This window comes from Lotus japonicus, chromosome 5 (genome assembly GCF_012489685.1).
Source record: "Lotus japonicus ecotype B-129 chromosome 5, LjGifu_v1.2".
Classification (NCBI taxonomy): Eukaryota; Viridiplantae; Streptophyta; class Magnoliopsida; order Fabales; family Fabaceae; genus Lotus; species Lotus japonicus.
The window spans coordinates 56,229,937-56,256,184 of record NC_080045.1 but is presented as its reverse complement, the minus strand read 5'-3'; the positions used below and the strand labels follow the sequence as shown (position 1 = coordinate 56,256,184).

The 26,248-nt window shown below is 35.8% G+C and overlaps 3 protein-coding genes across 3 annotated transcripts; 2 read left to right on the top strand and 1 right to left on the bottom strand.

Annotated features, from left to right (window-relative positions):
• Window positions 1-3,629: 3,629 nt before the first annotated feature.
• On the top strand, window positions 3,630-4,188 carry LOC130717995 (histone H2B.3-like). Its single transcript, XM_057568425.1, has one exon. It carries the CDS (start codon window positions 3,684-3,686, stop codon window positions 4,092-4,094), a length of 411 nt encoding a protein of 136 aa, XP_057424408.1. The 5' UTR covers window positions 3,630-3,683; the 3' UTR covers window positions 4,095-4,188.
• A 7,602-nt stretch (window positions 4,189-11,790) lies between these two features.
• LOC130717499 (uncharacterized) lies at window positions 11,791-18,622 on the top strand. Its single transcript, XM_057567742.1, has 8 exons — window positions 11,791-11,962; window positions 12,068-13,507; window positions 14,106-14,224; window positions 16,022-16,615; window positions 16,891-17,203; window positions 17,804-17,969; window positions 18,078-18,180; window positions 18,285-18,622. The coding sequence occupies exons 2-8, from the start codon at window positions 12,359-12,361 to the stop codon at window positions 18,400-18,402; spliced, it is 2,562 nt and encodes an 853-aa protein (XP_057423725.1). The 5' UTR covers window positions 11,791-11,962; window positions 12,068-12,358; the 3' UTR covers window positions 18,403-18,622.
• A 710-nt stretch (window positions 18,623-19,332) lies between these two features.
• On the bottom strand, window positions 19,333-25,797 carry LOC130719828 (uncharacterized). Its single transcript, XM_057570433.1, has 8 exons — window positions 25,784-25,797; window positions 25,231-25,369; window positions 23,654-23,848; window positions 23,425-23,544; window positions 22,935-22,972; window positions 22,682-22,841; window positions 19,706-22,510; window positions 19,333-19,620 (listed from the first exon to the last, which is right to left on the bottom strand). Exons 1-8 carry the CDS (start codon window positions 25,795-25,797, stop codon window positions 19,585-19,587), a joined length of 3,507 nt encoding a protein of 1,168 aa, XP_057426416.1. The 3' UTR covers window positions 19,333-19,584.
• Window positions 25,798-26,248: the final 451 nt, after the last annotated feature.

The window sequence follows — 26,248 nt, the reverse complement described above, 5'->3', positions numbered from 1 at the left end:
TGCTTTGTTTCATTGTTTGTTTGTGAAACGTAACGTGCACTAGCTGGAAACCATGAAAATTCATATGATGCTGCTCCAAAGGATTGAGGAGGAGTGGTGGGAAGCATAGTTTATTAATCCGTCAACGTCTCACGTATTATATATGTTAATATGTATATCCAAATGGAATCTCTTAATTGGAAAGAGATTTGATTTATGCTCAGTAGAGTTGACTTTGTTCAATCAACATGCCGTACCGACTGTATATTTCATTAATAATGTACTTTTTTCTTCATCGGAATGGCATTAATAATGTAAGTTAATTATATGCAATATTTTCTATAATATATTTAAAGTAGATCTAAGACTTATCAATAAACTCCACTACACAATTAAAAATAGCTGAACTCCTTAAATATCAAGTTTAATTTTATTCAATTATTGAAAAATGCCTATGAAAAAAAGATTTGTCGGGAATATACATCTAATTGTGACATTGTCCTCGAGAGTTAACTCAAGTGATAAAAATTAGGTGACATTAAGGTTAGATGAAATGAAGGGTAAAAGTTTAGAGTGATTTTGAAACTCGCATGGGTTAATCTTATAGCTAACAAATGTGTGATAGTTGATGTGAGACTTACCTTGTGGGATGAAGAAACCGCCAAACCGGTTATAGTGGATGCAAAAGGACATCAATGATTTTGTTAATTAAAAAAGAATGTGATTATTGGCCAAAAACTGTACTATGACATTTTTTTTCCAGAAGACTTTTGTTAATTTGTTTATTTAATGTTGATTGAAAAAAAAATCAATAATATATATATATATATTATATATATATGGGGCTTAACTTTAACTTAAAAAGTAACACCTTTTATCTATGAACTAAAGAACCAAATCATGAAGTTTTAAAAGTTGAAATAACAACACACAATTAGGGGCTCAATTCACCAAAAAAAGTCACGTTCTACATTCATAAAAAAAAACTATGTTCTCTGGTAGGAGATTCCCCGACGTTCCTACCAGTAATGCGTCTCTACTAGCCTCCCGAGCATGCTGTTGACGCTCTGTCAAGTAGTCTGGAGGTGTTTCATATTCGTTTTACCATTTTTTTGTTAAAAAAATGTGTATAAATATTATTGTAACAGATTATAATAAAATGGTATTTATTTGAAATTATATATTTCTATATGATAAAAATTTTAAAAGGATAAATTACTCCAACAGAGTTTGGAACTATCGATAAGGTGTTAGTCTAGTGGTAAGCAAACTATACTCAGTGAGGATGAGAGTACAAATTCAACTCTCTGAAAAAATAATTGTTGGGAGAGACATGAAACTGTTTCCCGAACAGGTGACAACATCCTTTAAACACCAAAAATAGGAATTTGAAAATATAAATTTTATATTTTGGGTTGCATAAGAGACTTGTACAACTGTGGCTACAATACTTTTGTTTCGGCCTATTGATGTGCTCTTCTTTATCTTCTTCTGTATTGCCTCGGGATCCGATTAATGTCACTAAACCAAGAGACGCGATGCGTGCTAAGCCTTCATGGCCACCGAAAACCAAGGGACGCAACGTGTGCTAAGCCTTGGCGCGTGGCTCGCCACAACGAGGTGGCCACAAAAGTAAGACATGAAGAACACGCCAACGAGCAATCGATGAATATGTTATGTTTTTTGCTTTTGAAAATGGTAACCTACATTAAAAATGGCTCACCACATCATTGCTTTTACTCAAAAAAATGTGAACCAATAGGTACTAAGCTAGGTCAAAGGAAGTGATGTTTGACAAGACGAGAAGTGTGGTGAAAGACCAGCAAAATATGACAAGTGATGTGACAAGGAAGGCAGAATGGTCAGGTTTCTAGGGAAGAGTGCCACGAGTCGTAGAGAGATGAAGACACGACAGGTGCATAGAAAGGACACGCAATTCCTTCATGCTTTAGGCAATATGTCTTGCACACTTGTGAACTAGTTAGGGGCAATCCAATCTAAGGGCCATCCATGTTGGGCTTACGACCAAGTGGGTGAGATGAAGACATGGGGAGTGCATAGAAAAGACACGCAATTCCTTCATGCTTCGGGTAATGTGTCTTGTGGACCTGTCAAAAGGGTGACCCCACTAAAGGGTAGCCCGAGTTACTTGCAAATTAGGGTGACCCATTATTATGGTTATCTCCATTGGGCCTCAACGAATAAAAGATTCCATCAGGAGGTTGGGGGTGATCAATTGCAAATAATTAAGGCTTAAGGTGATCACGCATAGGCAGCACGACCAACAGTCTTGGCGAGTTCATGCCCCTTTTGGAGATTTATGTATGTAGATGGATTTTCTAATTTAGACTCATATCTTAGAGTTACACATCTCTATTAAAGAAAAAGTAATCTATTGCAGTAAAGATGTTCACTTGAATACAAAGAGAGACAACTAAGCTTAAAACCCTAATACAAAGGGATTTCTAGCTTGGTCCCTAACACCGTTTCAAACCACTTGATTTTTTTCATAGTCCAGAAATACCCTTTTGAAAAATTATTTTCAAAAGCAAAATATAAGCGTTTGGAAAATAATTTTTCAAAGCATGAGGGTAGGAGTGAGCATCGGGTGCGTCGGTTCGAGTGAACAATGACAGGTTTGAGCGGGTGTAAATCTCCATTTTCCAGAACCGATTCCGACCGTGGTCATGATCGGTTACGTTGGGTTCGGGTGGCACGAGTTAGCGGGCGGTTCGGGCGGGTGGTTAACCAGGAAAAAAAACAGAGGTGTCGACGATGGAGATCTGGTGCTAAGGCGACAGATTGAGAAAGGAGCGGCAGTAGCTCGAAGAAGCTGGCCTCTTGAATCTGAAATTGAATATGCATCGCAAATCACATGGGAGCACAATGGACCACAAATGGGGCTAGATCTGGATCGATGAAGATGGTCTCTTGAATCTGGAACGGCAAGGAACGATTGATGATAGAGATGAACAAGCATGGAACGATGATGGAAGATTGTGAGGAGAGAAATGGCTTCGATTTGATTTTTGGGGGTTTCAGGTGAGGGCCAATTGTGGTGATTATTTGGGGTCGGGGAAGAAGGTGGATGAGAGTAGGTTTTAGTGGTGGCAGTGGCCGCGACCACAGGTTGAGGAAGAAGGTGAAATGAATCAAGCTAGGGTTTTTAGAATTAGGGTTAGTAATTATAATAATGCTTTGTAGTTTTTTTTTTTTTTGCTTTATAATTAAGATCTGGTTTTTTTGTTCACTGGGGTGATCTATTATTGCTTGGGTCATGAATGTTGGGCCTCAATCAAACAAAAAATAAGCATATAGTATAAATACTTCAGGTTCTGACCAAATAAAAAAAAACACTTCGGGTTAGGCCGGGTTCCGAGGGATTTTATTTTCCCACTCGGACCCGACGGTGTAATTTCACCTTCTTGGGTAGAATTTTTCATGGTGTTAAAAGCAAGCCCACATTGCTTTGATGATTACTTCCAAACAAAATGAAATTGAGCCCAAATCCCATGCCTATACCGGCAAATTTCAAATCTCCCTCCAAAACGAAGCATCCACGTCATCGATCCGCGACTCTAAAACCCAACCAATCAGCTTCCACCAACAATCCTATATAAACCCCTCCACACCCTTCACTCCATCACAAACCACTCTCTGTTTTCTCAATCACCTTCGCATTCCAAACCCTAGTTCCCATCGCAATGGCCAAGGGCGAGAAGAAGCCAGCGGAGAAGAAGCCCGCCGCCGAGAAGGCACCACCGGCGAAGGCGGAGAAGAAGGTCCCGACGAAGGACGCGGCCTCCGTTGACAAGAAGAAGAAGAAGAAGTCGAAGAGCGTCGAGACCTACAAGATCTACATCTTCAAGGTGCTGAAGCAGGTTCACCCTGACATTGGAATCTCCAGCAAGGCTATGGGGATCATGAATAGCTTCATCAATGATATCTTTGAGAAGCTTGCTCAGGAGTCTTCGAGACTTGCGAGGTACAACAAGAAGCCTACCATCACCTCGAGGGAGATTCAGACTGCTGTTCGCCTTGTGCTTCCCGGTGAGCTTGCTAAGCATGCTGTCTCTGAGGGTACCAAGGCTGTTACGAAGTTTACCAGCTCTTGAACAATTAGGGTTTACTGATTGTATATTTTGAAATTGTTGGGTGTTTTGGTTGAATTGAAACAGAATATATATGGGAATTTGATATTTGGTCCAATTTTGTTCTGGTTTTACTCTTGGTTTGAATGTCATATATAAAACTTGCTATGATTCTAAGAATTTGATTCTGAAATGAGTGTATTTTAACTGGCATTCACTTAATCTCTGTAAAATCGTTGGCAGATAATGCAAAAATGTGTAACAGTGAATGTTATCCATTGCAACAATGATAATTTCAAGGTAATGTGATTGATTTGATTCCAGTCGATGTGTTTAGGTACCTGCTGAATTGTTGGTGTGAAGACTGGTTGTTTGGTTATTCTTTAGGTTTTATTTCATTGAGCACATTGATCCTGATCCTTCACTTGGCTTCTGCTATTTTGTTTTGTTTTGAAGTTTTTGCCTGTATTTAGGACCTAATGGAAATCCTTTTTGAGTATTGGATATAAAACTTTTCAATGTACGCGTGATTACTGGGTTCTATGATGAAATTGCGAGGACCCGTGATGGGTAGTTTGCTGAAGAGGGCTGTGTACATGTATGTATTATCTGATCCACCCAGGCTTTGCTGTTTTGCCATGTTATATTATATTATATGATTGCATGTTGTACTGCTTTTAGGGTTTTCCCCCATCTTCTGTAGGATAATATGGGGAAATCTAACTTTGACAGTCGTTTAATTATATGCAAGCTATGAGCAACTTTCTTATATTTATAAGGTGTCTGATGGATGAAATCAAAGGTTGCTCTAATCCAGTGACCTTTTGATGTTTTGATAGTATTGCGATAGCACTCAAGAATTTTTTACTAAGCCATGTGATGGAGCATGTATTCTTTTCTAAATCAGATTTATGCCTTGTAATTTCCTGAATGTGTTTGGACTTTGGAGTTATAAATTACTAATCATGCTTTTTAGAATTTAAAGGAATTTTGATTCTTATTATTGGAGTTTTGGGATGTTTAAGTTCTTAGTTCACAAACCATTGCTTAACATAACTAGTGATCGTGTAGGAGAGGCCTGTGATACTGTAGTTTTGGCTCCCTTTCAGTTTGTGATCCTGGCAGGTTGGCATTAGATCAAAGGGGCAAGCCTTAGGTTATACCTATGTATCCAATTGAAAGGGTCATTTTCATATTTCCTGAATTTAACATATTCATGTTGAATATATGCTTGAATCTGTAGGGCCTGGTCACCTTTTACCTGCTTGCAAATTGAAATCCTGGAAACATTAGGATGTCTTAGAATTGACTTATTTTGAAAACCAGAAAATTAAAAGCAGTTACCTGTCTTTATTCGCACTGCAAGCAGGTAAAAGAATCCCTGTATTGCTGATTTACTTGATTGTGGCATAGCACTCATGATGTAGTTATTCATACTAAATCATATGATGATGAATATGATCTTCCAAACAAGAAATGTCTAGCTTGTCAATTCATAAATTTGTGTTTTATTTTGATAGAAAGAACACAATGGCTTGTACTCTTTGTTAACGTTTGATAATCACTCCATTCAGTTAGTATCTTTTAGCAGAGGAGTGTAGACTAGCAAAATCAATTTTTGGAGTAGTGAATCTCTGGCCATTATTGCCAACACAATGTGCTATTCATGATGCTTTTCTGCTTTTGAAAATATATATTACTCCAAATTCATTGGGATGTGGAACTTCCAAATTCGTGGCTGAAAAAGCATTAACATAAGTAGCAATCTTGAAGGACGTACAATATAGATTCTGAGAAGTTTTCAGGGCCAGTTATTTGCTTGCTTTAGTTTTTAAAAGATGTCATTTATGTTTACTAAAAAATTTAAGTAACAGTGTAATGCAGATTACAGAGTTTTCTAACTACTACATGCATGTAATCAATTTTATAGGTGGAGCATATAATTGTTGTGTTACTTGGTTTGTATTTGTTTGATCCTATTTTCACTTGTACTTCAACTGCAACCCTTCACTGTTTATCTCTCTAATGAATACTTTCTCTAAATGATTCAAAGGCAAGGAAGAGAATCTGAGATATCACAAGTGAGAGAATTTTTAAGGGAAAGAGTTTTCAATACTATTATACTAATTAATAGAAGTTACCAACTAATTTTGTACCTTTATTTTTATGTTCGTTCCACACTTCCCTAAGAATTAATTTGTTAACTTATAAGTACTGGAGGTGAAAATTTTCACTCATTTTTACACTAGTAAGTAGTAACATATCGAAAATGTTGTGGCATTCACACTCCACCAACATGTGTTGTATTGCTGTAGTTCCTGAAGTGGGTAGATTGACATCCATTTTTCTGCTTATGACTGTTTTAATAATACTAACTTTGGTCTTGTTGCATTTTTATCTTATCTGTCTTTGGGTGATGATGATTCAATTGCACTGCCTTCTGCTTATTTACTCAGGACAGTGTACTTCTGCTGCTTATGCAAATACATAATAGATTGTTTACTGCAACTTTCATTCCATTTATGTGAATAATGAAGAATATTCAGTTATTCAATGTTTTAGTAATATGCAGCAGTGCAGAACAGATGCTGATTCAACATTTGTGTAGCAGAAGCCGCGAACATACAATATTTATGGTTCTAACCTGAAGGATTGATCAGCCAATGTCTCAGCACACATTGCAGGTTCGAAACACAAATCTCTTTGATCAATGTTTTCTTGTAATGTTTTCAGGTCTCAATGCATTTATGGTCTGAAATGCAGCCTGTTTCTTAGATTTCTGACCTTGGATGCGCATTTGAATTTAATCATGTTGCTAAAATCTCACCAGTACAGATAGTTAATTGGGCCATTTTCTTGGGGTGGGCTTGATAGGTTGATTTTCTGACCTAAGAGCGTTACTTTCAATACCTTTGACCAAAAAAAAAGTGTTACTTTTAACATCACTCGAATTGCTAATTTCACTAGCTCTTGAAATTTCAGGCTGGATGACAACTTCCAGAAATTAATTTATAGATTAAATAAAATGAGCTTTCAAAAATTACTTTCTGCAATTAACTACTTGGAATTTAATTTCTGGAAACATTTGACTTAGCTTCTGGAAATTAGATTCAGAAAACTAACCTTAGTCATCTTCTGTAATTTATATCTCCCCTTATATAATTGTTGTCTACCCCCTTATGCTTTTTTTTGGGGGATAACAGGAAGGGCCTATGGCCCTTATAAAAGGGGCTTATGAAGTTCCTTTTGCTTTTATTTTAAACCATAGGACAGGGCTCCTACAAAAAGCCCGGTTAGTGACTTATATTTTCAGCACAAAGCTTTTTTTTTTCCTGACAAGGAAGTCCTGTCTCTTTTTTAATGTATGTGTATGGGTTAGCTTGAAAGATGAGAATGAGAAAAAAAAATGAGAATGATATTTTTTTGAAAGAAGAGAATGAGAAATTAGTCTTACCATTCATTTGTTATATATTAGTAGAGTTTAATTTGATACACATTGACATGACATCCAATCATATTATGTCACATAGGAAAAGTAATTACAATTATTTTAAATTTTAATTAATTTTTTTGATTTGACGGAAATTAATTAAATGTTACTAAAGCGTGAACTTTAGTGTTGTGAAAAAATAACATGGATCCTTCTTACCCACTCATTCTTAATCACTTGGTCTTTTATATATTTTAACTTGTAAAGACACCCCTAATTTGTTTCACTCATCTATGCTATATGATGGAAAATAATTGAGTTCACTTTTGTTTGTCTTTTATTTTTGGTCGAAACCTTTCCTTGTCTTATTCTCGTGGCTTTTGCTCTTCGTATGCCTAAGTAGGATTGGGCAAGATCCAAAAAGTGGTGTCATGTTCTAGTAATGGAAAACCAGACATTAGCAACATCCCAAGTGATCATATGTATGGACCCAACATAACACGAGTTGTTCTCGGCTCTCTTACATTCTTGTTGCTCGCGAGATCCTATATCAATGACTTAATATTCTAAATGCTACCTTCTTAACGTGAAAGCCTAGAAAATTGAGTAAAGAACATGCATGCAAATACAAAATTGGACATCACTGTGTGCACACATGGAATGGTACTCACGTTTCCCAAAGTGATCAAGATCATATTTCATGTTCCACAAAAAAAATTGTCAAGTAGACGGGAAAATATTAGGGTAGACGTCCACAGTAAGAAATGAATAAAAGAAAGAGAAATCAATAAATGATATGATAAGATAAAAAGTGATAATAAATAAAATGACAATGAGTAATAAATATATGGTTGATGTTGAACTACAATTGAGAAACATGTTGATAACAGTTAAAACTGTCACAAATGTTTGTGGCGATTCTTGTATGTCAATAGTAAGATGATGTTAAACAATATGTTTATGATAAAACTCGAAAAAATTAAAATAGTGTAACATTGACATGTGTGTATTATTTGAGTACCTATAAGTTTGTGACTAATTAACCTATCCATATTTTTTCAAATGACATCGTAAAAATATTTCACTAGTGGGAAAGGAAAAATGGAAGAAGTTTTTTATCATTCCCAAAGAACCCACCAAATTAGCTTGATCTAAGGCGATCCTTTCTTCAATAAAATCTTCTATGGGTGCCTCCAAGGGAACAAAGCTTAATGGGTGAAATGATGTTATGGCTTCTTGGGGATGTAGTTTTGCGGAAAACCGTGGAGGATGATATGGGTGATGGAAAAGGGACAAGATGAATGGGGATAAAACATGGTGTATGATGGATTACCTAACAGTAACATAACCCACACGCCTTCAATTTTACATCCCAATGTCCTTGTCTTATACAAGTGGAACACAAACAATGGCCCATGTTGAATTAAACCTACCTCATGACTCTGTCTACCTAATCTCCATGTGGCGATCATGTATAATATGGCTACTCTTTACGACATGAAAGTTTGTATCATCCTATTGTTGTTGCAAGGTTCTCTAATGGGTTTCATGGTTGAAAAAGTAGGATGAAAATACTTTGTCCCCCAATTTGTACCTCATTTTTTAATCCAACAATTATATTGTCATATAAATTGAAAAAACACATTATATTGGAAATTTCTGTGATATTTTTCGAAATTTCCTGATAAATTTTACTAAGAGAATTTCGTATGAAATTTGCGTGAAAAACTTGTAAGAAACTCTGCAGGAAAATCGTTCATCACTATATCGGGGTCTAAATACCGACACTGGAACCATTTTCTTATGACATTGACTTCTTTGGGGCGTATATAATTGTTTTCCTTTGATTTGCAATATTCTATATATGGAATGATAAAAAGGAAAATGGAATGATAATATCATTATAAATATAACAGCGTGGCATCAAATGTAAGGATAACCATCACGTCACTATGTTTAGTAAGCAACTACGTGAATTAAATATAGGGCTAACAGTCACTTCAGTATGTTTAGTCAGCAACCACAGCATTAAAAAAACAATAGAAATTTTTTAAATCAATTATTTATAAACGTGGGATCACATTTTATATTTATTGTTAAATTTGCTCGATAAAAATATATAGTGTCATTAGTTTTTATCTGTATGTAAAAGTAAAATGATAATTTTAATAACTTTTTCATATCATCAAAAGATTAACTTAATAAAAAAACTTTAATCAAATTAATAAAATAAGACATAAGTCTTTGAAATATTAATATGAGAATTTACTTAAATATGATAGAAATAACAATGATATAACATTAACATATATCACTTTCTGTTAAAAAAATATATCATTTTGACATTAAATATAGAGGCAAACTTATATTCAAACTACGAGTGTGCTTTTCATTTTTCATTCCACTACTGGATTAAGAGTATATTTAATCTTGCACTAAGGACATTTTAGACTTTACCCCTCCCTTCCCTTCTCCCTCTAACTCTCCCCTCCCTCCCAGCATATGTCATTCTTCCTCTTTTGCTTTCACCCTCTTATCTCCCTATTCTGCCATGAATGAAGTTGTATTGCACCATCCACCCTTTGGGGTCTTGGATAGGGATGACAATGACGGTCGGGCTCAGGGAGTACTTTCCCGCTTCCTTCATATGTCCTCGTCCCCATTCCTATAGGGTAAATTTTTCTCTCATCCCGATTCTTCACTCCCCCCATAGCTAGGTCCCTCGTAGAGATTCCCAACACGTCATTAAAAATTTAAAGATAAATAAATATAGAAAATACATAATTTTATGTAATAAATTTAAAAATCATAAATGATAACGCACCCACATCAAATTTAATACAAATATGCTGTTAATTTTTTTGGATACAAATACATAATAAAGTTCAAATAACATTAATTGAAATTCATCACATGATATATGGAACAACAAAATAAGAAATTTGGAATGTAAATACCAATATTCAATTTATCCAAAGTGTGATGTCTAACACTCAAAATATAAGCCAAGAGGTTTAGATCATCGAAAAAAGTGAAATCTTCATTATAAGCAATCTATTCTTCTTATTTTGTGTCAAAATTAGTTTTATTTATTTATTATTTATAATGGGTTGTGTCTACGACCTTTTATATTTTTATTGGCTATTTAACTTTTTTTATTAAGAGTATTATTGTATTTTCATTTATATATAGAGCAGGGACCTCGCGGGCAGCGAGACTGATCTCTACTTATGTCCTCTAATTTCTCTTAGGAGAATTTTCATTTCCCCATCTCACGGATAATTTTTTACAAGATCAGAGCTTTAAATACGACAATTCCTACGGGGATCCTCATATGCAGATGTATATTGTCATCCTACTCTTGAATAATTAGGGAAGAAATATGAGAGAGGGGAGACAACTTTGTTATTTTACAACTTTACCCCTAAAGCTAACAAAGTAATAATTATTTTACAAAATAATATAAATTAATTATAGAGAATGAATTATATCTAAAAAAATATAAATATTAACCAAATTATTAAATAAGAATTAATCATCCATTTAAAGTATTTTTCACATCAAAGACAATAATGCTATTTTATATCGAAAAAATTCTCTTAAAAAACATTATCTTCTCTTTTACTTCTCTCGTTACAGGCATCCAAAAAATCCACTGTTTTTCTATCCTCTTTCAATCTTCTTATGAAATGATACAGGGAGTGTTATTTGGTCTCTCTCAAAATGATTTACACATGCACAGAGACATTAAACTCATAATAGTTAAACATGAAAGTAAATGAACCATTTGGAAGATTTTTTTTAAAACATAAAATAAATGTTTGAGAGTATTTATGTAAATAACTTATGAAGTATTTAAAAGCGGGTTAGAAATTATTTTCAAATATTGTTTAGAATAGTTTATGTATAAATCTCTAACATATTTTTAACTTATTTCAATGAAATTCTTAAACTAGTTTATGAAAAGCGCTTATAAGCACAAACACTTAATTAAGTTGTTTTTCCAAAACCTGAACACATTTTTTTTATATCGGAAAGATAAATTGCACCCGTCAGGAATCAATTCCTGAACCTCTCCTACCCAACCCATATGTCCCTCAGCTCTTACCACTTGAGCTATCATACGAAATTCCCATCACATTTGTAAGCAAGCTCAAATGTACAAAATGTTTAATGGAAACACAATTTGGTGATTAAGATTAGATTAGATTTGATTAGGAAGACACCACAAATATACCTCTCCCTCCCTCCCTCTATATATCTATCTCTTGTTTCTCTCTCCTCTGTAATAATTTATAAATTCTGACATCATTGGCTCCTCTCATCTCTCTCTTTCCTTTCTTTTCTTCTTCCCTCTTTCACCAAATTTTCCTCATAACTTTTTCACCTCTTTCAATTCCTCTGTTTCATTTCCCCCATTGCCACGAAATCTAGGGTTTTCTCCTCGCCAACGCACTCTCAGGTGATTCATTCATCCGCTGATCTCAATTTTGAATTCTGATATTTGGATTCACCGCTTGATTTTCACATTTTCGTATTGTTTTTGTTTCGAATTTTGATTCATCAGGTGGCATGTGTGGTGGTGCTTTGAATTTCGATTTGATTAGGGAAACCCTTTTTCTGATTTCCCCCCATTTCCCCATGGGATTCACCCTCAGATTGTGGTTCCCTTTTTTCTTTTTCTTTTTCCTTTTCCTTTTCGGTTTCCGAGAGATTCAAATGGTGCTGCTGGTTTAGCAACTACTGGGTTCTATTTATTTAGTCTTTAAGGAAAAAAAAATGGAGTGTGTTTGAGGTGCATTTGATTCAGGGATATAGGTAGTGGTGAGAACAAGGGTGGGTGGGGAATTCTGTTAGGATGACAGATATTCAGCCGCTACAGCAGAAGCCTGAACCTGCTGATGCCCACGCCGAATTTGAGCGCGGGCTGGAGGAGTTTATGCGCGGCCACTTGGATGATTGTATGTCGTTTGCTTCGTGTAGCTCGTCTCGTGTGCATGATGATGAGGATGATGAGGGTGATCAGCTTGTTCGGAGGAGACGGAGGTCTGATCTTGAAGGGGATGATTTAGCGGAGTCGTCAGCAGCGCGGAGGCGCCATTCGCGGATTTTGAGCAGGTGGGCTGCCAGGCAGGCGCAGGAGATGATAACTACCATTGAGAGGAGGAATCGAGAGTCTGAGTTAATGGCACTTGCAGGGTTACATACGGTGTCCATGTTGGACTCCTCTTTTTTGAGAGGATCACAGTCTCCTACTTCTGGCCAGGAGGGTGCTGTGGAGAGGCCAAGCACCCAGGCATCTGCTATTTTGCAAATGTGGCGTGAATTGGAGGATGAACATGTGATAAATCGGGCACGTGAAAGGGTGAGGGAACGGTTGCGACAGCAAAGGAGTTCTGACTCTAATGCCAATGTTTCGAGTACTATGTCTGACAGTCGAGGCAGTGAGAATCAAGGGAGTTTGGGGGATGCAAGTGAAAGCGAAAATGATTATGGTACTTGGTCGCATGATCAGATTGGATCACGGAATGGACATGGGAATCATAATGGGTCTAGCAGGGAGCAATCTCCTGATCTCGGCGAAGTTGAGAGGGAGAGAGTTAGACAGATTGTTCGGGGATGGATGGAAAGTGGTATTAGTGATCATTCATCTAATGTGAGTCAGAGAAACAATAATCGCAGAGCAGAATGGCTTGGAGAAACTGAGCGAGAGAGGGTAAGAATTGTCAGGGAATGGGTGCAAATGACCAGTCAGCAGAGAGGATCACGTGGGAGCCGGAGGGATGCTCAAGTAAGTGAACCTGCTCAACATGATCGAGCCCGTGATGGGGTAGCTGATCATGATGATGGTCAGCCAGAGCATGTTCGGCGGGACATGTTGAGGTTACGGGGAAGACAGGCTCTAGTTGATTTGCTTGTGAGGGTAGAAAGGGAAAGACAAAGAGAGCTGCAGGGCTTGTTGGAGCATCGAGCTGTTTCTGATTTTGCTCATCGCAACCGTATTCAGGTCTGTTGGGTATCCTATTATAATTTTCTTGCAATTTTTTGTTCTCTTGGTCATGGCGTTTTGACTCAATTGAAAACCTGAGCTGATTGTAAAAGCAACTTTGTCATAGGAAAACTCAAGTTTAATTTGAAGCGCCAGTAATTTGTATTATAGTTGGTATTTCAACTTCATTTACTCTGTTAAGATATGCTTTGTGTTTGTCTTAATATTGAATAATCTGCATACAGAATGGTAGGCATTTATGTGCTCTGGATTTCCAAACTTTTTCTGGAAAGGAGCCATAAAAAGAGAGGAAGAACAGTGTTTTGTATTTTCTTCCTTTTTGTTCTCTTAATTTTTGTGGTGGATAATGGGAGTTATGGTTCTATAATATTCTTATAATTTATTAGGTATTTCCTTTCATTGCTACATGAACTATGGCTTCTTGTTCCAATTTTCATTTCATCAATTGATTCTTTTTTTGATTACTTTCTAACTAACAAATTAATATATGATGTGACAAAAAGATAATTATGTGCATGCTACTTGTTTGTTTTCAATCTTTTTCACCAGGAAGACTTCCTCATGTTAATTGATTATTTATAATTACCATTTTCAGTCATTGCTCAGAGGTAGGTTCCTCCGAAATGAAAGACCTGTTGAAGATGAGAGGCCTCCGTCTGGGGCTGCAAGTGAATTAGTTCAGTTAAGACAACGGCACACAGTCTCTGGTATAAGGTATGGAATTCAAGGCTTACTTCCAGAAGCTCTTTTCTCTCATAGTTTGCTCAATCTAATTAGGATTTTTATTTTTGTTTCTCTTATTTTTTAGAATCTTATTCATGCTCTTATAGTTCAAATAAAATTAAATTGTTGCTTCCAATGCATACTGCGGGTGCTTCTTTTCTCTCATACTCGAATTTTGGAACTTTTCATATGGAATGAAAATAACGAGCCCATTTGTTTCAGCCTTTTCCATAGAAAATGCTTTTATTCATAGAAACATATCTGTTTTAAAAACATTTAGTGTGTTTGCTTAAGCTTTTGAAAAATCTGGATCTAGGATATTCATATTTCTAATTATTTTGATAAACTACTTTGAGTAGTCTTAGAATTCAGGTTAGAACTATCTCTACCCAAAAGCTAGTTTAAGGGCGAGGATTGTTGTACCTTTTATAAAGACTTATTTGACCATATCTCTAGTGAATGTGAGACTTTTCAACACACACTCCCTCGCGCCCAGGGCTGGACATTTGGAGCCTGAAGTTTGTTGGCCTCGACACGACATCTACGGGTGACCCATTTATGAGTGGCTCAATTAATAGATCCAAGATAGGCTCTGATACCATTTTAGAGTTTGGGTTAGGCCTAACTCTACCCCAAAAGCTAGCTCATGGGTGATGATTGCTCTACCATTTATAAGGACTTATTTGGCCATATCGTTAGTGTGAGACTTCTCGACAAATAGCTTCTGAAAGTTAGCTAGCTGTTATTATAATTACCTTTTAAAAGAAAAAAACACTTTTATAATTTTAAACGATCAAAAAATTACTTCTACTTTTCATAAAATCTCTAAAGGGTCAATCACTTTTATTATGCTACTTTGAGGCACAGTGGTAGATTTTCATTTTACTCCATTATTTTACTCGTAATTAATCTTGATATGGGGAGGAATCTCGATGGCATTTGTATATCATTTGTGCTAAATGAATCTTTATGATGCTACTACCACCACCACTAGGAAATAAAAATTGGCATTTCTGTTCTCAATCACAATACAAATTTCAAGTGGTTTTATTATGGTAGGATTCTTAGTAGCTGGTTTCGTTTGAGTTACATTAGAGGACCTTTTTTATGTGAGAGTGAGAGGAGTAACCATACATGGATGATTAAGACTAAATGTTAACTTAAAAACATTACATTACTTTTTAAAAAAGTCACATTACTATATTTCAATCCTAATCATTTATAATTAGATCTAATGGTCAAGATTCACTCATCTCACTCACAGAACAAAGCCCCTCTCATTTTGGTTCGGGAAAGTGCAGCAATCTTCCCACATATGACTTCCCCGGGGTTCGAACTTGTTCCTCACCCTTATGAGATCTAACTTGCCTACCACTGGACCAACACCTTGTTAGTAAATGCCGTCTTATTTGCTCATCCCATATACATGTGTGTGTGTGTATGTGTCTTTTTATGTATATATTCATTCATTACTTTTCGTGATCCTTTTTTCATTTATTTATGCTCATTACTGTCATTAGCACTTTGGTTGTTGCTGAGAGTTTCTTCCTCAATGTTAATGAGCTCATTTATGTTCTTCAGTTGATCAGTTCAAGACACACGGTTATACCTAGTGTGTCTTCTTTTTAGCCTTTTAAAACTTTTATATAGCTACCATAATGTCTTTATGGTCATGCTTCTATTCAAATATGCTATGCTGCTGATTATTGATTATTGTTAAGGACAACTTGTGCTTGTCATGGTTGCTAGTTGTTTTTCACATACTGATGCTTATATGACTTGATTCAGGGAGGGGTTTCGTTCAAGATTAGAAAATATTGTTCGTGGTCAATCAGGCACCAGTCCTGATACCACATCAAATAGTAACATCGATGAAACGAGAAACGATGAAAACCAAACAAGCAATCTGATACGTGCTCAACAAGACAATTATGAAGAAGAGCAGATTGGGAGCCTGGAAACTGATGTGCGTGAGTTTCCTAATCAAACGGGAACTACGGATAGTAGCACAGGTGAAACTATTACTTGGCAAGAGTCTAGTAATCAAGGAGGGAATTGGCAGGAACAAATTGCTGAAGATGGGGGAGGTAGCTGGCAGCAGAGAACTTATGGTCAATTCAATCAGCCGAGAGACCGAAGGGCAGTTAGAGATTGGCCAGTGGAAACTTCCAGAGATCAAGCGGGCGAAGATCCTCCTCATCCACGTGAACCTCAAAGAGTTTGGCATGAGGATAGCACAAGGGAAGCTGTTGGTAATTGGTCTGAAGGACCTTCCGGAGCTTCAAGGAATCGCCGTGGTGTTCCCTTTAGAAGGTTCAATAGATTTCATCCCCCTGATGATGACAATGTGTACAGTATGGAGCTTAGAGAACTTCTGAGCAGGTAGTTCTTGCCTTTTTTATTTTTTGCCAGATAGCTTTAAGCTGTTTGGCTTACTTTGACTCCCAATGCTTGCATTGGGGAGAAGGAATACAATTTTCTCCTAAAAGGGTCGATTTTTGTTAAAATGTCTGTTTAGCTCTTCCAAAGTCTAAAAAAAATGGTCTTTTATACCTTTGGATTGCCTAGAACATGGTTTAATACTTTGTTCATTGGCTTTAATTTCTTCTAGGCACCATGTCTTGTGATAGTTATTGTTTTTTATATTTATGTTTCAGGAGAAGTGTTTCTAACCTTCTTCGCAGTGGTTTCCGTGAAAGTCTGGATCAACTAATACAGTCATATGTTGAAAGGCAAGGTCGTGCACCAATTGACTGGGATTTGCATCGGAACTTGCCAACACCGACCCCTGCCTCACCTGAACGGGAACCTGATCGGCAGGGTGATGAACATAATGAGGGTCAGCATGAAACCATGAACAGACCTTCACTGGTGTTGCCTTCTCCTCCAGTACCTCCGCCACAACCACTTTGGCACCAAGATTTGCATCAAACTGGGTGGTCTCGTCATAGCATGCATCGATCTGAAATGGTGAGCAGTTTTCAAATATTAATTCCCTAAGTACATGTATTTTGGTTGTTTTCATAATATAGCATTTTTAAATCTGTAACTAAAAGTTTGTTGCATATAGGCTACACTAGTATGTTTCTTCTTTTCCATCATTCTTCGACATGCTATTGATTTAGGGTTCTACGCTAAATCACCAGTAGTTGCTGCTACGCTACCGGTGGAACTGTGGAAGGTTGAACATTGTTAGATTTGATTGGATTAGGATGTTAATCAACCCCTCCATTATGTTATGTATGTCTTTTACTAGTTTAATATCATGCTTTATGGTTACAAATATATTTTACAAGATATCCAAATAGCACTGATTTGAATCTAATCAAATTTAGCAAAATGAGACATTCTAAGTAAGTAGCCTTAAAGCTCTGGTTAGTTTCATTTGAGATCTCTGTTTTTATTTAGATCATGCATATTATATGCCTTTTTGACAATAGGTAACTTATTTTACCTTTTTTTTCCTTTCATTTTTTGTCAGTTCTTTTATTTTCACACCCTTATATGCTGCCCTACTTTATTTATTAAAATCCTTTTTAAAGTACTGATTTTGAATTTTGACGGGAACAGGAATGGGAGATAATGAATGATTTAAGATCAGATATGGCAAGACTTCAGCAAGGGATGAATCACATGCAGAGGATGTTGGAGGCCTGCATGGACATGCAACTGGAGTTGCAGCGTTCTGTAAGACAGGAGGTCTCTGCAGCTCTTAACCGCTCAGCTGGTGAAAATGGTTTGTGAATCTTTATTTTCTGCTTCCTTGAAGCTGTATTGGTTGTATATATTTAAATTTTATTACTTTTTTGTGTTTGTCTTTCTTATATGTTAGTTTAAATTGTAGGATCGGTTGCTGAGACATCTGATGATGGGTCTAAATGGGGGCATGTGAAAAAAGGAACTTGCTGTGTTTGTTGTGATAGCCATATTGATTCGCTTTTGTACAGGTATTTATGCATTACACATAGTATATGCTGAGGAACAGAAAACAACCCCATATTTTGTTTTCTTGTTTTGTTTCTTCCTTTCTTAAAATTGCAATGTCTTGCAGATGCGGACACATGTGCACGTGTTCAAAATGTGCCAATGAGTTAATTCGTGGAGGCGGTAAGTGTCCTTTATGCCGAGCACCAATTGTTGAGGTGGTCCGAGCATATTCCATACTGTAAAAAGGAAACTTCAGAGGACATGGAAAAGGAGAAAAGATCTTGAAGGAGTTAATCTCAGTTCTTGATGTCTCTAGGTTCTTATTTATGAGTGTTCAGTAGATGCCTTTGTTTTTCTAATTATATATGGAACATCACGAGTTGTATAATTGGATTAGCAAATGGCGCTGTTAATTCATCATTCTTGCGTAAATAAATAGTTGGCCTGATTATTCTTTCCAAATCTTCTTTTATTATAGATCTATTTTTCTTTGAAAATTCTGAGCTTGTAAATGCTGATAAGGACACAGAATTCCCCAAAGAAAAGCTGGTCATTCTAACCCTTACATTTTAGCTCAAACAAATGACAGATTTTTTCTTCTCACAGTAGTATAATTGTATGAATTTTTCTTCTCTCACAGCAGGCGAGCGATTCCTTCTAAGATATATTGGTCTGGGTTAGTGGAAATCTAGTTTGCTCTACATGGCCGTTAGGTCATTGATTACAGCAATCGTTAGCCTTATGTTTAACTTACTCTTCACTTGCTTCTGCTTGAAGATGGTTTAACTAACTTTAAGGATTTCCAATACAGCCACCTAAGTTGAAACTTGAATGGAATTCGACTTTCCTTGATCTGAAGCTATTTTATTTCTACCTTAGAGGTAATTTCATTTATACTTATTTAATGACGACGCGATGTTGGGAAATGAATTTCCAAGGATTGCCAGTCATAAGATACTTCAGTTTTGGTCATTGATGTGCATGGAAAATGAGAAATTGATACTATATAGCCTTTTCTGGCTAGGATTTTAACCCAAAAACACTTAACATTGTTGTTGAATTCTGGTTAAACTCTGTTAAATAATTCTAGCTACTTGTAGACATGCTCATGAGAGATTTTAACAGTTATAAACGCAGGAGGGATAAGTGGTAGCAATTGAAGGGGAGAGAACTATTGGTATAAAGGAGAAATAGAGCATGGATACAATTTCAAAGTTCTTAATACAAGTTTTTATGACCTGTAAGTTCATAAACCGCAGTCCTTGAGATTAAGATAAGTTTAATCAGCAACATTCCTATGATTTGTAATCGTGAACGTCAAAGCAAACCATGAACAAAGAGACTGGTGGTAATTTAAACAGTGATTATAACATCTTGGGAAACTTCTGAGTAACATTGGAAGGATGTGGCAGTAACAATGGCCTCTAACTGGATTTGATACTCCTGCGATTATCTTCTTCCTGCAAATGGGGAAAGTTAAGAACCTCATGTCATCTTTTGGGAGCGAACTTTAAAAAAAAATAAAGTTAAGTTACTTGCACTTACATGGAAGAGCTTCAAATCATTCTGGGCAGTAGAAGTACTACAATCTTTAGCAATGTATTGGTCTTGTTCTGCATCTTTTTGTTTCAGCTTTTCTTCAAGAGCTTTAACTTTCTTCTGGCACTCTTCACACTCTTGTTGAAGAGCATCTTTCTTCCTATGTAGCTCACCATTTTCTCTTGTCATTTGGGCAACTTCATACCTCAACTGAGCATTGTTGACACAAGAAGCTTCTTTTACTTTTATATCCCATTCCAGCTGAAGAATTTTCTTCTTAAACTCAAATTCACAGCGCTTGCACTCCTCCAACTCGGATGTAACTTTCTCAGTGGTTGAGATTCTTTGTATGTAAGACATTTGCTTAGCCTTCAGCTCCTCATACTCTGAGGATAGCATCTGATATGATCCTTCAAGTGTTCTGTATTCCAGCTCTGCTTCATATATTGATCTCTTATGGACGAAGAGTTCATCTTGCAGCATTTCTGTTTTCTGTAGTTGAACTTCTAGTTCAGAAATTTCTTCTGTTGCTTGTAGCCTCCCAAGTTCAGAGGCTTTCAGATCCGCTTCAAGCCCTCTAACAATGCTCTCCAGCTTCTCTTCATTTGTTTTGGCCTTTTCCAACAAAACAACTACTTGTTCATGATTGACCATCAGAATATCTTGTTTTTCCCTGACAGCAGCTAGCTCTTCAGAATAGTTTTGCTCTTTGACTTCATACTCAGCTCGAAGATTATCAAGCTGGGCTTCATATAGCTTTACCTTCTCTTGTTCTTCTTGAAGAGCAGCTTCAAGCATAGCATTATCAGCACATAAATCATAGACCTCAAGCACAATACTAGAAGCTAACCTCTTGTGACTGTCACACATGGCGGATATCTGGTCTTTTAATTCTTCAATCTTTCCCTGCAAATTACCGACTTCAGCTGTTTTTTCCATATACATCTGTGATAAAAGTCTCTCCTGTATGATAAACCTGCCATATTGCTCTTTGTTTTCCTGAGTAAGTGCATCTAGGTCTACATTTATGGCTTTTTCTTCCAAAGCCATTTCTTCCAGCTTTGAAGAAAATTTGTATTCCAAGTCTTCAACTTGTTTCAACATACCAGAAAATGCAATTTGTGATCCTCCCAGTTTAGATTCCAATGATGTACACCGGCTGCGCAACTCCAAGATTTGGACTCTTAACTCACCATTTGTTGCCTGAAGAGTTTTAGATTCTTTTACCAATTTTTCATTTGTAGCTTGTAATTTGAAGTTGGCTTCTTTCAGAAAACTGCTATTCTCTTGAGCTTCTATCCATTTCTTCTGTTTGCTCTCCTCCATTCTTTTCAAATCAACTTTTTGTTCCTCATTTGTACTTTCCATTCTCCTGATTTCTGCCTGGAGATTTATAACAGCATTTTCTGAATTCTCCAGCGCCAAGTGACTTAACTCCTTTTCTTCATTCAAATGTCTCATTTCAGCTTCCAAGATGAATATCCGTTCTGATAACCGCATATTTTCTGCTTCCAGTCCAAACAAAGTATTTTGTTCATTATCTGAACTTTCTAACTCAGATAAATTCCTTACATCATCTTTGTTGACAAGAGTCTTGGAATCTTTTCTCAGTGGTGTAAACTCAGACTCCAATTTTGCATGTAATTTTCTCAATTCCTGACTAGAATTCTGGAGTTCATCATAGCTTCTTACCAACTCGGCATGAGAATTAATCTCATATTCCAAGGAAGCCTTTGATTCAAGCACCCTTTGTGTTAGAGCTAAGATTTCATCGCTGAAAACATTAACACCATCAGATAACTTTTTTTCAAAGCTGATAATGTGTTTCTCTTTCTCATCCAGAGTTCTCTCCAGAAAATGGATAGTACATTCCATGTTCTTTTGTTTCTGCTTCATAAGTCGACGCTCAAGCTCCAAGTTCCCGAATTCCTGCAGTTCAATCCCTTCATGCAGGCATCTTATTGCATTTGCATTATTACAGATATCAAAATCTGAATGACAAAGCTCCTTTCTCATTTTCTCTGGTAAAACTTCCATGCTCAAACTAAAGTCCTCTTCATCACTGTCTTCAATCCCATGCCTTTCAATCTCCATCTTCTGCTTTTCTCTGATCTTTTCTGATTTCCGGAGAATGGAAATAAGATCAACATTTGACTCCTGTGTTTTCTTTAGTTTCAACACCAAGTTGTAATTAAGTCCTTTCTGATTCTTGATCTCATCTTTCAACCCCTTTATGATATTATCCATCTCTTCCATCTGAAACTTGAGATTTCTGCTGTCATTTTGTTTCACCACAGTGGCTAGGCGTTGAATTTCTTCCTTCAGCTCATCATTCTCTTTGCGTGACGCGGATAACTCGATTTCAAGATCTCTTTTATTCTTTGACTTCTTCTTCAGCTCCTTCCGCAGTCCCTCCACATCAATCATCAGATTTCTTGCATTTTCTTCCCACATCTTCACCTCACCATGAAGTAGCTCCATCGTTACTTGTGCTGCTGCCAGGACATCTTTAGATGAACCAGCACTCCTTGTTGATGCTGTGTCACTAGCACGCGAAACTTTCCGAAGATCATCCATATTTTCCTGATGATGTGTCCCTAGACTTGATGTTGCTGGTGTAGAGGATGAATATATTGATCTGGAGGTATCATAGGGGCCATTTTTTGAGTAAGTTGAATCTTGTCTCTCATTCATTTTGGCCTTCCATTCATTGACATTATTTTGTTGGGAAAACTTTTCAATCCAAGAGGGAAAGGAACTCTCCAAAGAGTCAACGTCATAATCTGAACATGTTGACAGTGGAAGTCTTCTCTGTAACAACAGAAGGTGATTTTATTATCTTGAAAAAAATCCAATTTGAACAAGAACTCAAGACTAGAGGAAATGGGACAAAAAGGAATTCTTAAATAACTCCAAAATTTTCTAGTTAGATGATAAAAGATTTATTGCATTTTAAAGTATGCAGCTATACATTCTTGATACCTTGCTAATAAGTTCTCCTTGATAGTATGTATATTCTAATTGGTCACAATGTGAAGAAGATCCACCAGTTCTGCCGAATGTATTGTCAGATACATCAGATATACTGTCTACATCATCATAGCCAACACTCATTTCCTCCACATATGAGTTTGAATCCTTCCTGTATTATCGCATAAGAATGAGTGGATATTTCATGATTGTAAGCATACAAAAAGTTAAAACAGAATGTAAAGTCATTCCATAAACAGCAGACCTATGCTTCCTTCTTGATGTCAAGCACTGAATTTTAACCTGAGAAAAAAAAGAGAGGATTGGTTATTTAACAATCATAGAAACTTAGGTTCTACTTGGTACAACTGAAAATGGGAAAATGGAAAACTGATTAGTTGACAATTTGGGGTGCTACTAGTTACCATTTACTTGTTAAATGGGAATATTAGCATGTTCCGGGTAGGTGATAAAACTGGTTCAGAATTGAGATTGAAAGACTGAACTTTTCTACTGAGTTTCTAATCCCACTCTCTCCCAAAGGTACTGAATATTAGTTTCTCATATTTAATATTTTTAATGATATGTGTAAGATGAACAAGCAAATTCATGCATACTGTTAAAATTAATTCCCAGATGTATTTTAAATGTCCTTTAAAATACCTCTAGACATTTTTTTGTTACTGACATTAAACTAAAAGAAAGTAGAAATCATATACAATGTCATGGAATATAATTCAAGAAACAAGCCTTACTTGTAGGATTGCCCCATGGGAACAATGTTGCAAAGGAAGTGATGCAGTAGAAGTTTCAGGCCTAATGTAACTTGCTAAGTTGATAGTAGCCTCCCCAAGGGTACCAAACTTGGGAGATCCCTACAATAACAATGTCATTTGATTCACTTAACATCGAGAATATTAACTAAACAAAACAAAATGTGAAGTTTTCTGAAACATAATCAAGCATCAAAGGTAAGAGACAGACCATGGCAACAACAAGCTTAAGGAGGCAGGTTTCCTTGTCTTGAAGAGAATCATCAGAAACCCATATGGTAGTTAACATTGAGTCTTCCCAATGGCACTGTCCATTTTGCACTGATGCTTTTCCAGACTTTGCTATGGTTTCCCCTGTTTCTATGGAAATTATAGAAACAAAAAGCATGTTCCATCCTTTTTCTATCTGCATCATGATGATGATAAATTGATAATTAAGTAAATAAATATTGTAACCTAGAGTTGCAATCTATCTATTTATAATATATTAAAGCGCGGGCGAGTTGTAGCACTATTTAATTTGTACCTTTTAATCTCATCCAACAAATAAGTGATACAAATTAAAATATAATTTTTTTATCACTAATATCCTTCATGAGAAATAATTATGTGAGAGTTGGAAACATTCATATTATAATGATGTTAATTGAAGTTTTTTTTTTCCTCTTTAATAAAATAGAATAAGATTTTACTTAAGAGTAATCAGACATATATATACTACATTAACTAATCACTTGTTGGTACATTCAAATACCATGAATGCTATTTAGTACAAATGTTTAATAAACTTAAAAAATCTAAAAGTTTTAAATGTGTGTATATATTTGAGGTACTTTTAAGTTAAAAGTATTTTCAGTCCAATTAAGAACTTTTTTCTAATACTTTCTGTCATTTGGAACGTTTAAAAAGTTGGTCAATGAAGTGAAATCCAAACAGTTTTACTGGTCAGAAACCAGCCCCCAATATCAGCAATCAAGAAAATGATAGTCAAGGACATTAGAGGCACCCCTAAACCTAGGTAATATTATATTTCTTCCAAATCATAATTAAGATCAACTAGAAAAATTACGGTGTTACCGGCCATCAAATTTTACAAGGACAAATGTCACTGTGTCCATCTTTCGTTGTTCCCACTCCTAGATCAAAGGTTAAAGAAAATTCCAAAAAGTACCCATTTGACCCCATTGAAGGAAGCTAGGGCCTAATCTCTCTCTTAAAATTCACCCTCCTAAAATCTGAATTTGAAGCTGTTAGTTCTTAGCACTCTAACAAAGTCAAAGGGACAAAATAACCTCTATAGTATTTTTTTTTGTCAACTCTAAGTCAATCGCATAAAAATTTATTTGACACTTGTGCTTTGTTTGGTTGGGTGGAAAGAAAATGGAAGGAAGGAAAACACGGAAATCAATGAATGAATTTGGAGTAGGAGCTAGTCCTCCTAGTCTAAATTCATTCATTGATTTCCGTGTTTTCCTTCCTTCCATTTTCTTTCCACCCAACCAAACAAAGCCTTGGCTTCAAAAATGGGGAAACAGTTTCTAAAAATTGTACATTTATTTAACAAATAAAAGAACCAGCATATTAATTAATAAACTAAAGAAAAACACTAGAGCCATACTATACTCATCTTATCAAATTCAGAAAATCATCAATCTATCATAAGAAAACACTCAAGAATATCACTTGTATATTTTGATAGATCATGGAAATGGTGATGCCAAAAGAACTGGAAATTAGATAATTGTATAGACGAATATTATTGAGAAAGAGTGAGAGAAGGAGAAAAACCTCAAGGGCCTGGAAGTCATAGAACTTGAAATCCAATCTTTCCTGAATTTTGTCTCTGACATGTCTGTTCAAATTATACGTTTCTCTCTTTCCTCTTCTTTCCTTTAATTGTTTCTCGTTTTCACAATAGGCTTCATCACTGTCACATTGAATCATGCCATATCACATGAAAAAACATATTTGAATTATTTTATCTTTTGTCAGAATCAATTCTAACTTGTGAAGGTTCACCGAAAATTAATTTTAACATTTAAATTAATTCTTAAAGGATTTCCAAGCATACATCGATGAAGTTTTTATTAGGTGACATTCGAATAAAGTTCTTGTTCCACTTCATATTTGATAATTTGATAGAGGTAACATAAATTTCACCCAATAAATAAAAGTATATTATAAAGTTAGTGTATTATTTTCAATTCTCATAAAAATTACTGAGCTTGCAAAGTTAAATTTTTTGTTTACACAGTAAAATGATCTAAATTGGAATATTTGCATATATGCAGGGATGTGTACTTATGTACTGTAAGTTAGAAATGACAAAGAGAAGTTTTACCTTGACATGGCCATTTTGATGACTTCTAATCTTCTATATATGCAGAAAGTAAAGAGTGTATGCTATTTTACCACAGGAGAAAATGTAACATGAAAAGAAAATGTAGTGCTATATATATGGTGCTAACCATTTAAGAACCCTTTTTAAATTTATTTTAGACTGCAATAACTTCAGAAGGGGACGTAACTTTTGATTTGTGGTGTTCATGCGGTCCAATTATACAAGTTTTGGTCATTTGGGTAAGTTTCTTCTTCTTCCTTTTCAGTTCCTTGAAAGATCGAGGATTATAAGGAAGACAAATTCATAAACTGCATTAAAAAAGTTTTATACTCAGAATTGTGTGTTGTAAAGGAATTTTCATCTTTGTAAGTTGTAACTGCCACACACTATATAAACCAATTTTTTTTCCCTTACTATAAAGTATAAACTAATATTGATCATTCCTTTTGGTCTTCTCTACATATA

Coding starts and splice junctions, on each gene's coding strand:
- LOC130719828 (XM_057570433.1), bottom strand. Junction 23,849..25,230: donor ATGACTTCCAGGCCCTTGAG/GTTTTTCTCCTT, acceptor ATCATGATGCAG/ATAGAAAAAGGATGGAACAT. Junction 23,545..23,653: donor TTAAGCTTGTTGTTGCCATG/GTCTGTCTCTTA, acceptor TTGTTATTGTAG/GGATCTCCCAAGTTTGGTAC.
- LOC130717995 (XM_057568425.1), top strand. CDS start 3,684: ATGGCCAAGGGCGAGAAGAAGCCAGCGGAGAAGAAGCCCGCCGCCGAG.
- LOC130717499 (XM_057567742.1), top strand. CDS start 12,359: ATGACAGATATTCAGCCGCTACAGCAGAAGCCTGAACCTGCTGATGCC. Junction 14,225..16,021: donor CACACAGTCTCTGGTATAAG/GTATGGAATTCA, acceptor GACTTGATTCAG/GGAGGGGTTTCGTTCAAGAT. Junction 17,204..17,803: donor GCATGCATCGATCTGAAATG/GTGAGCAGTTTT, acceptor TGACGGGAACAG/GAATGGGAGATAATGAATGA.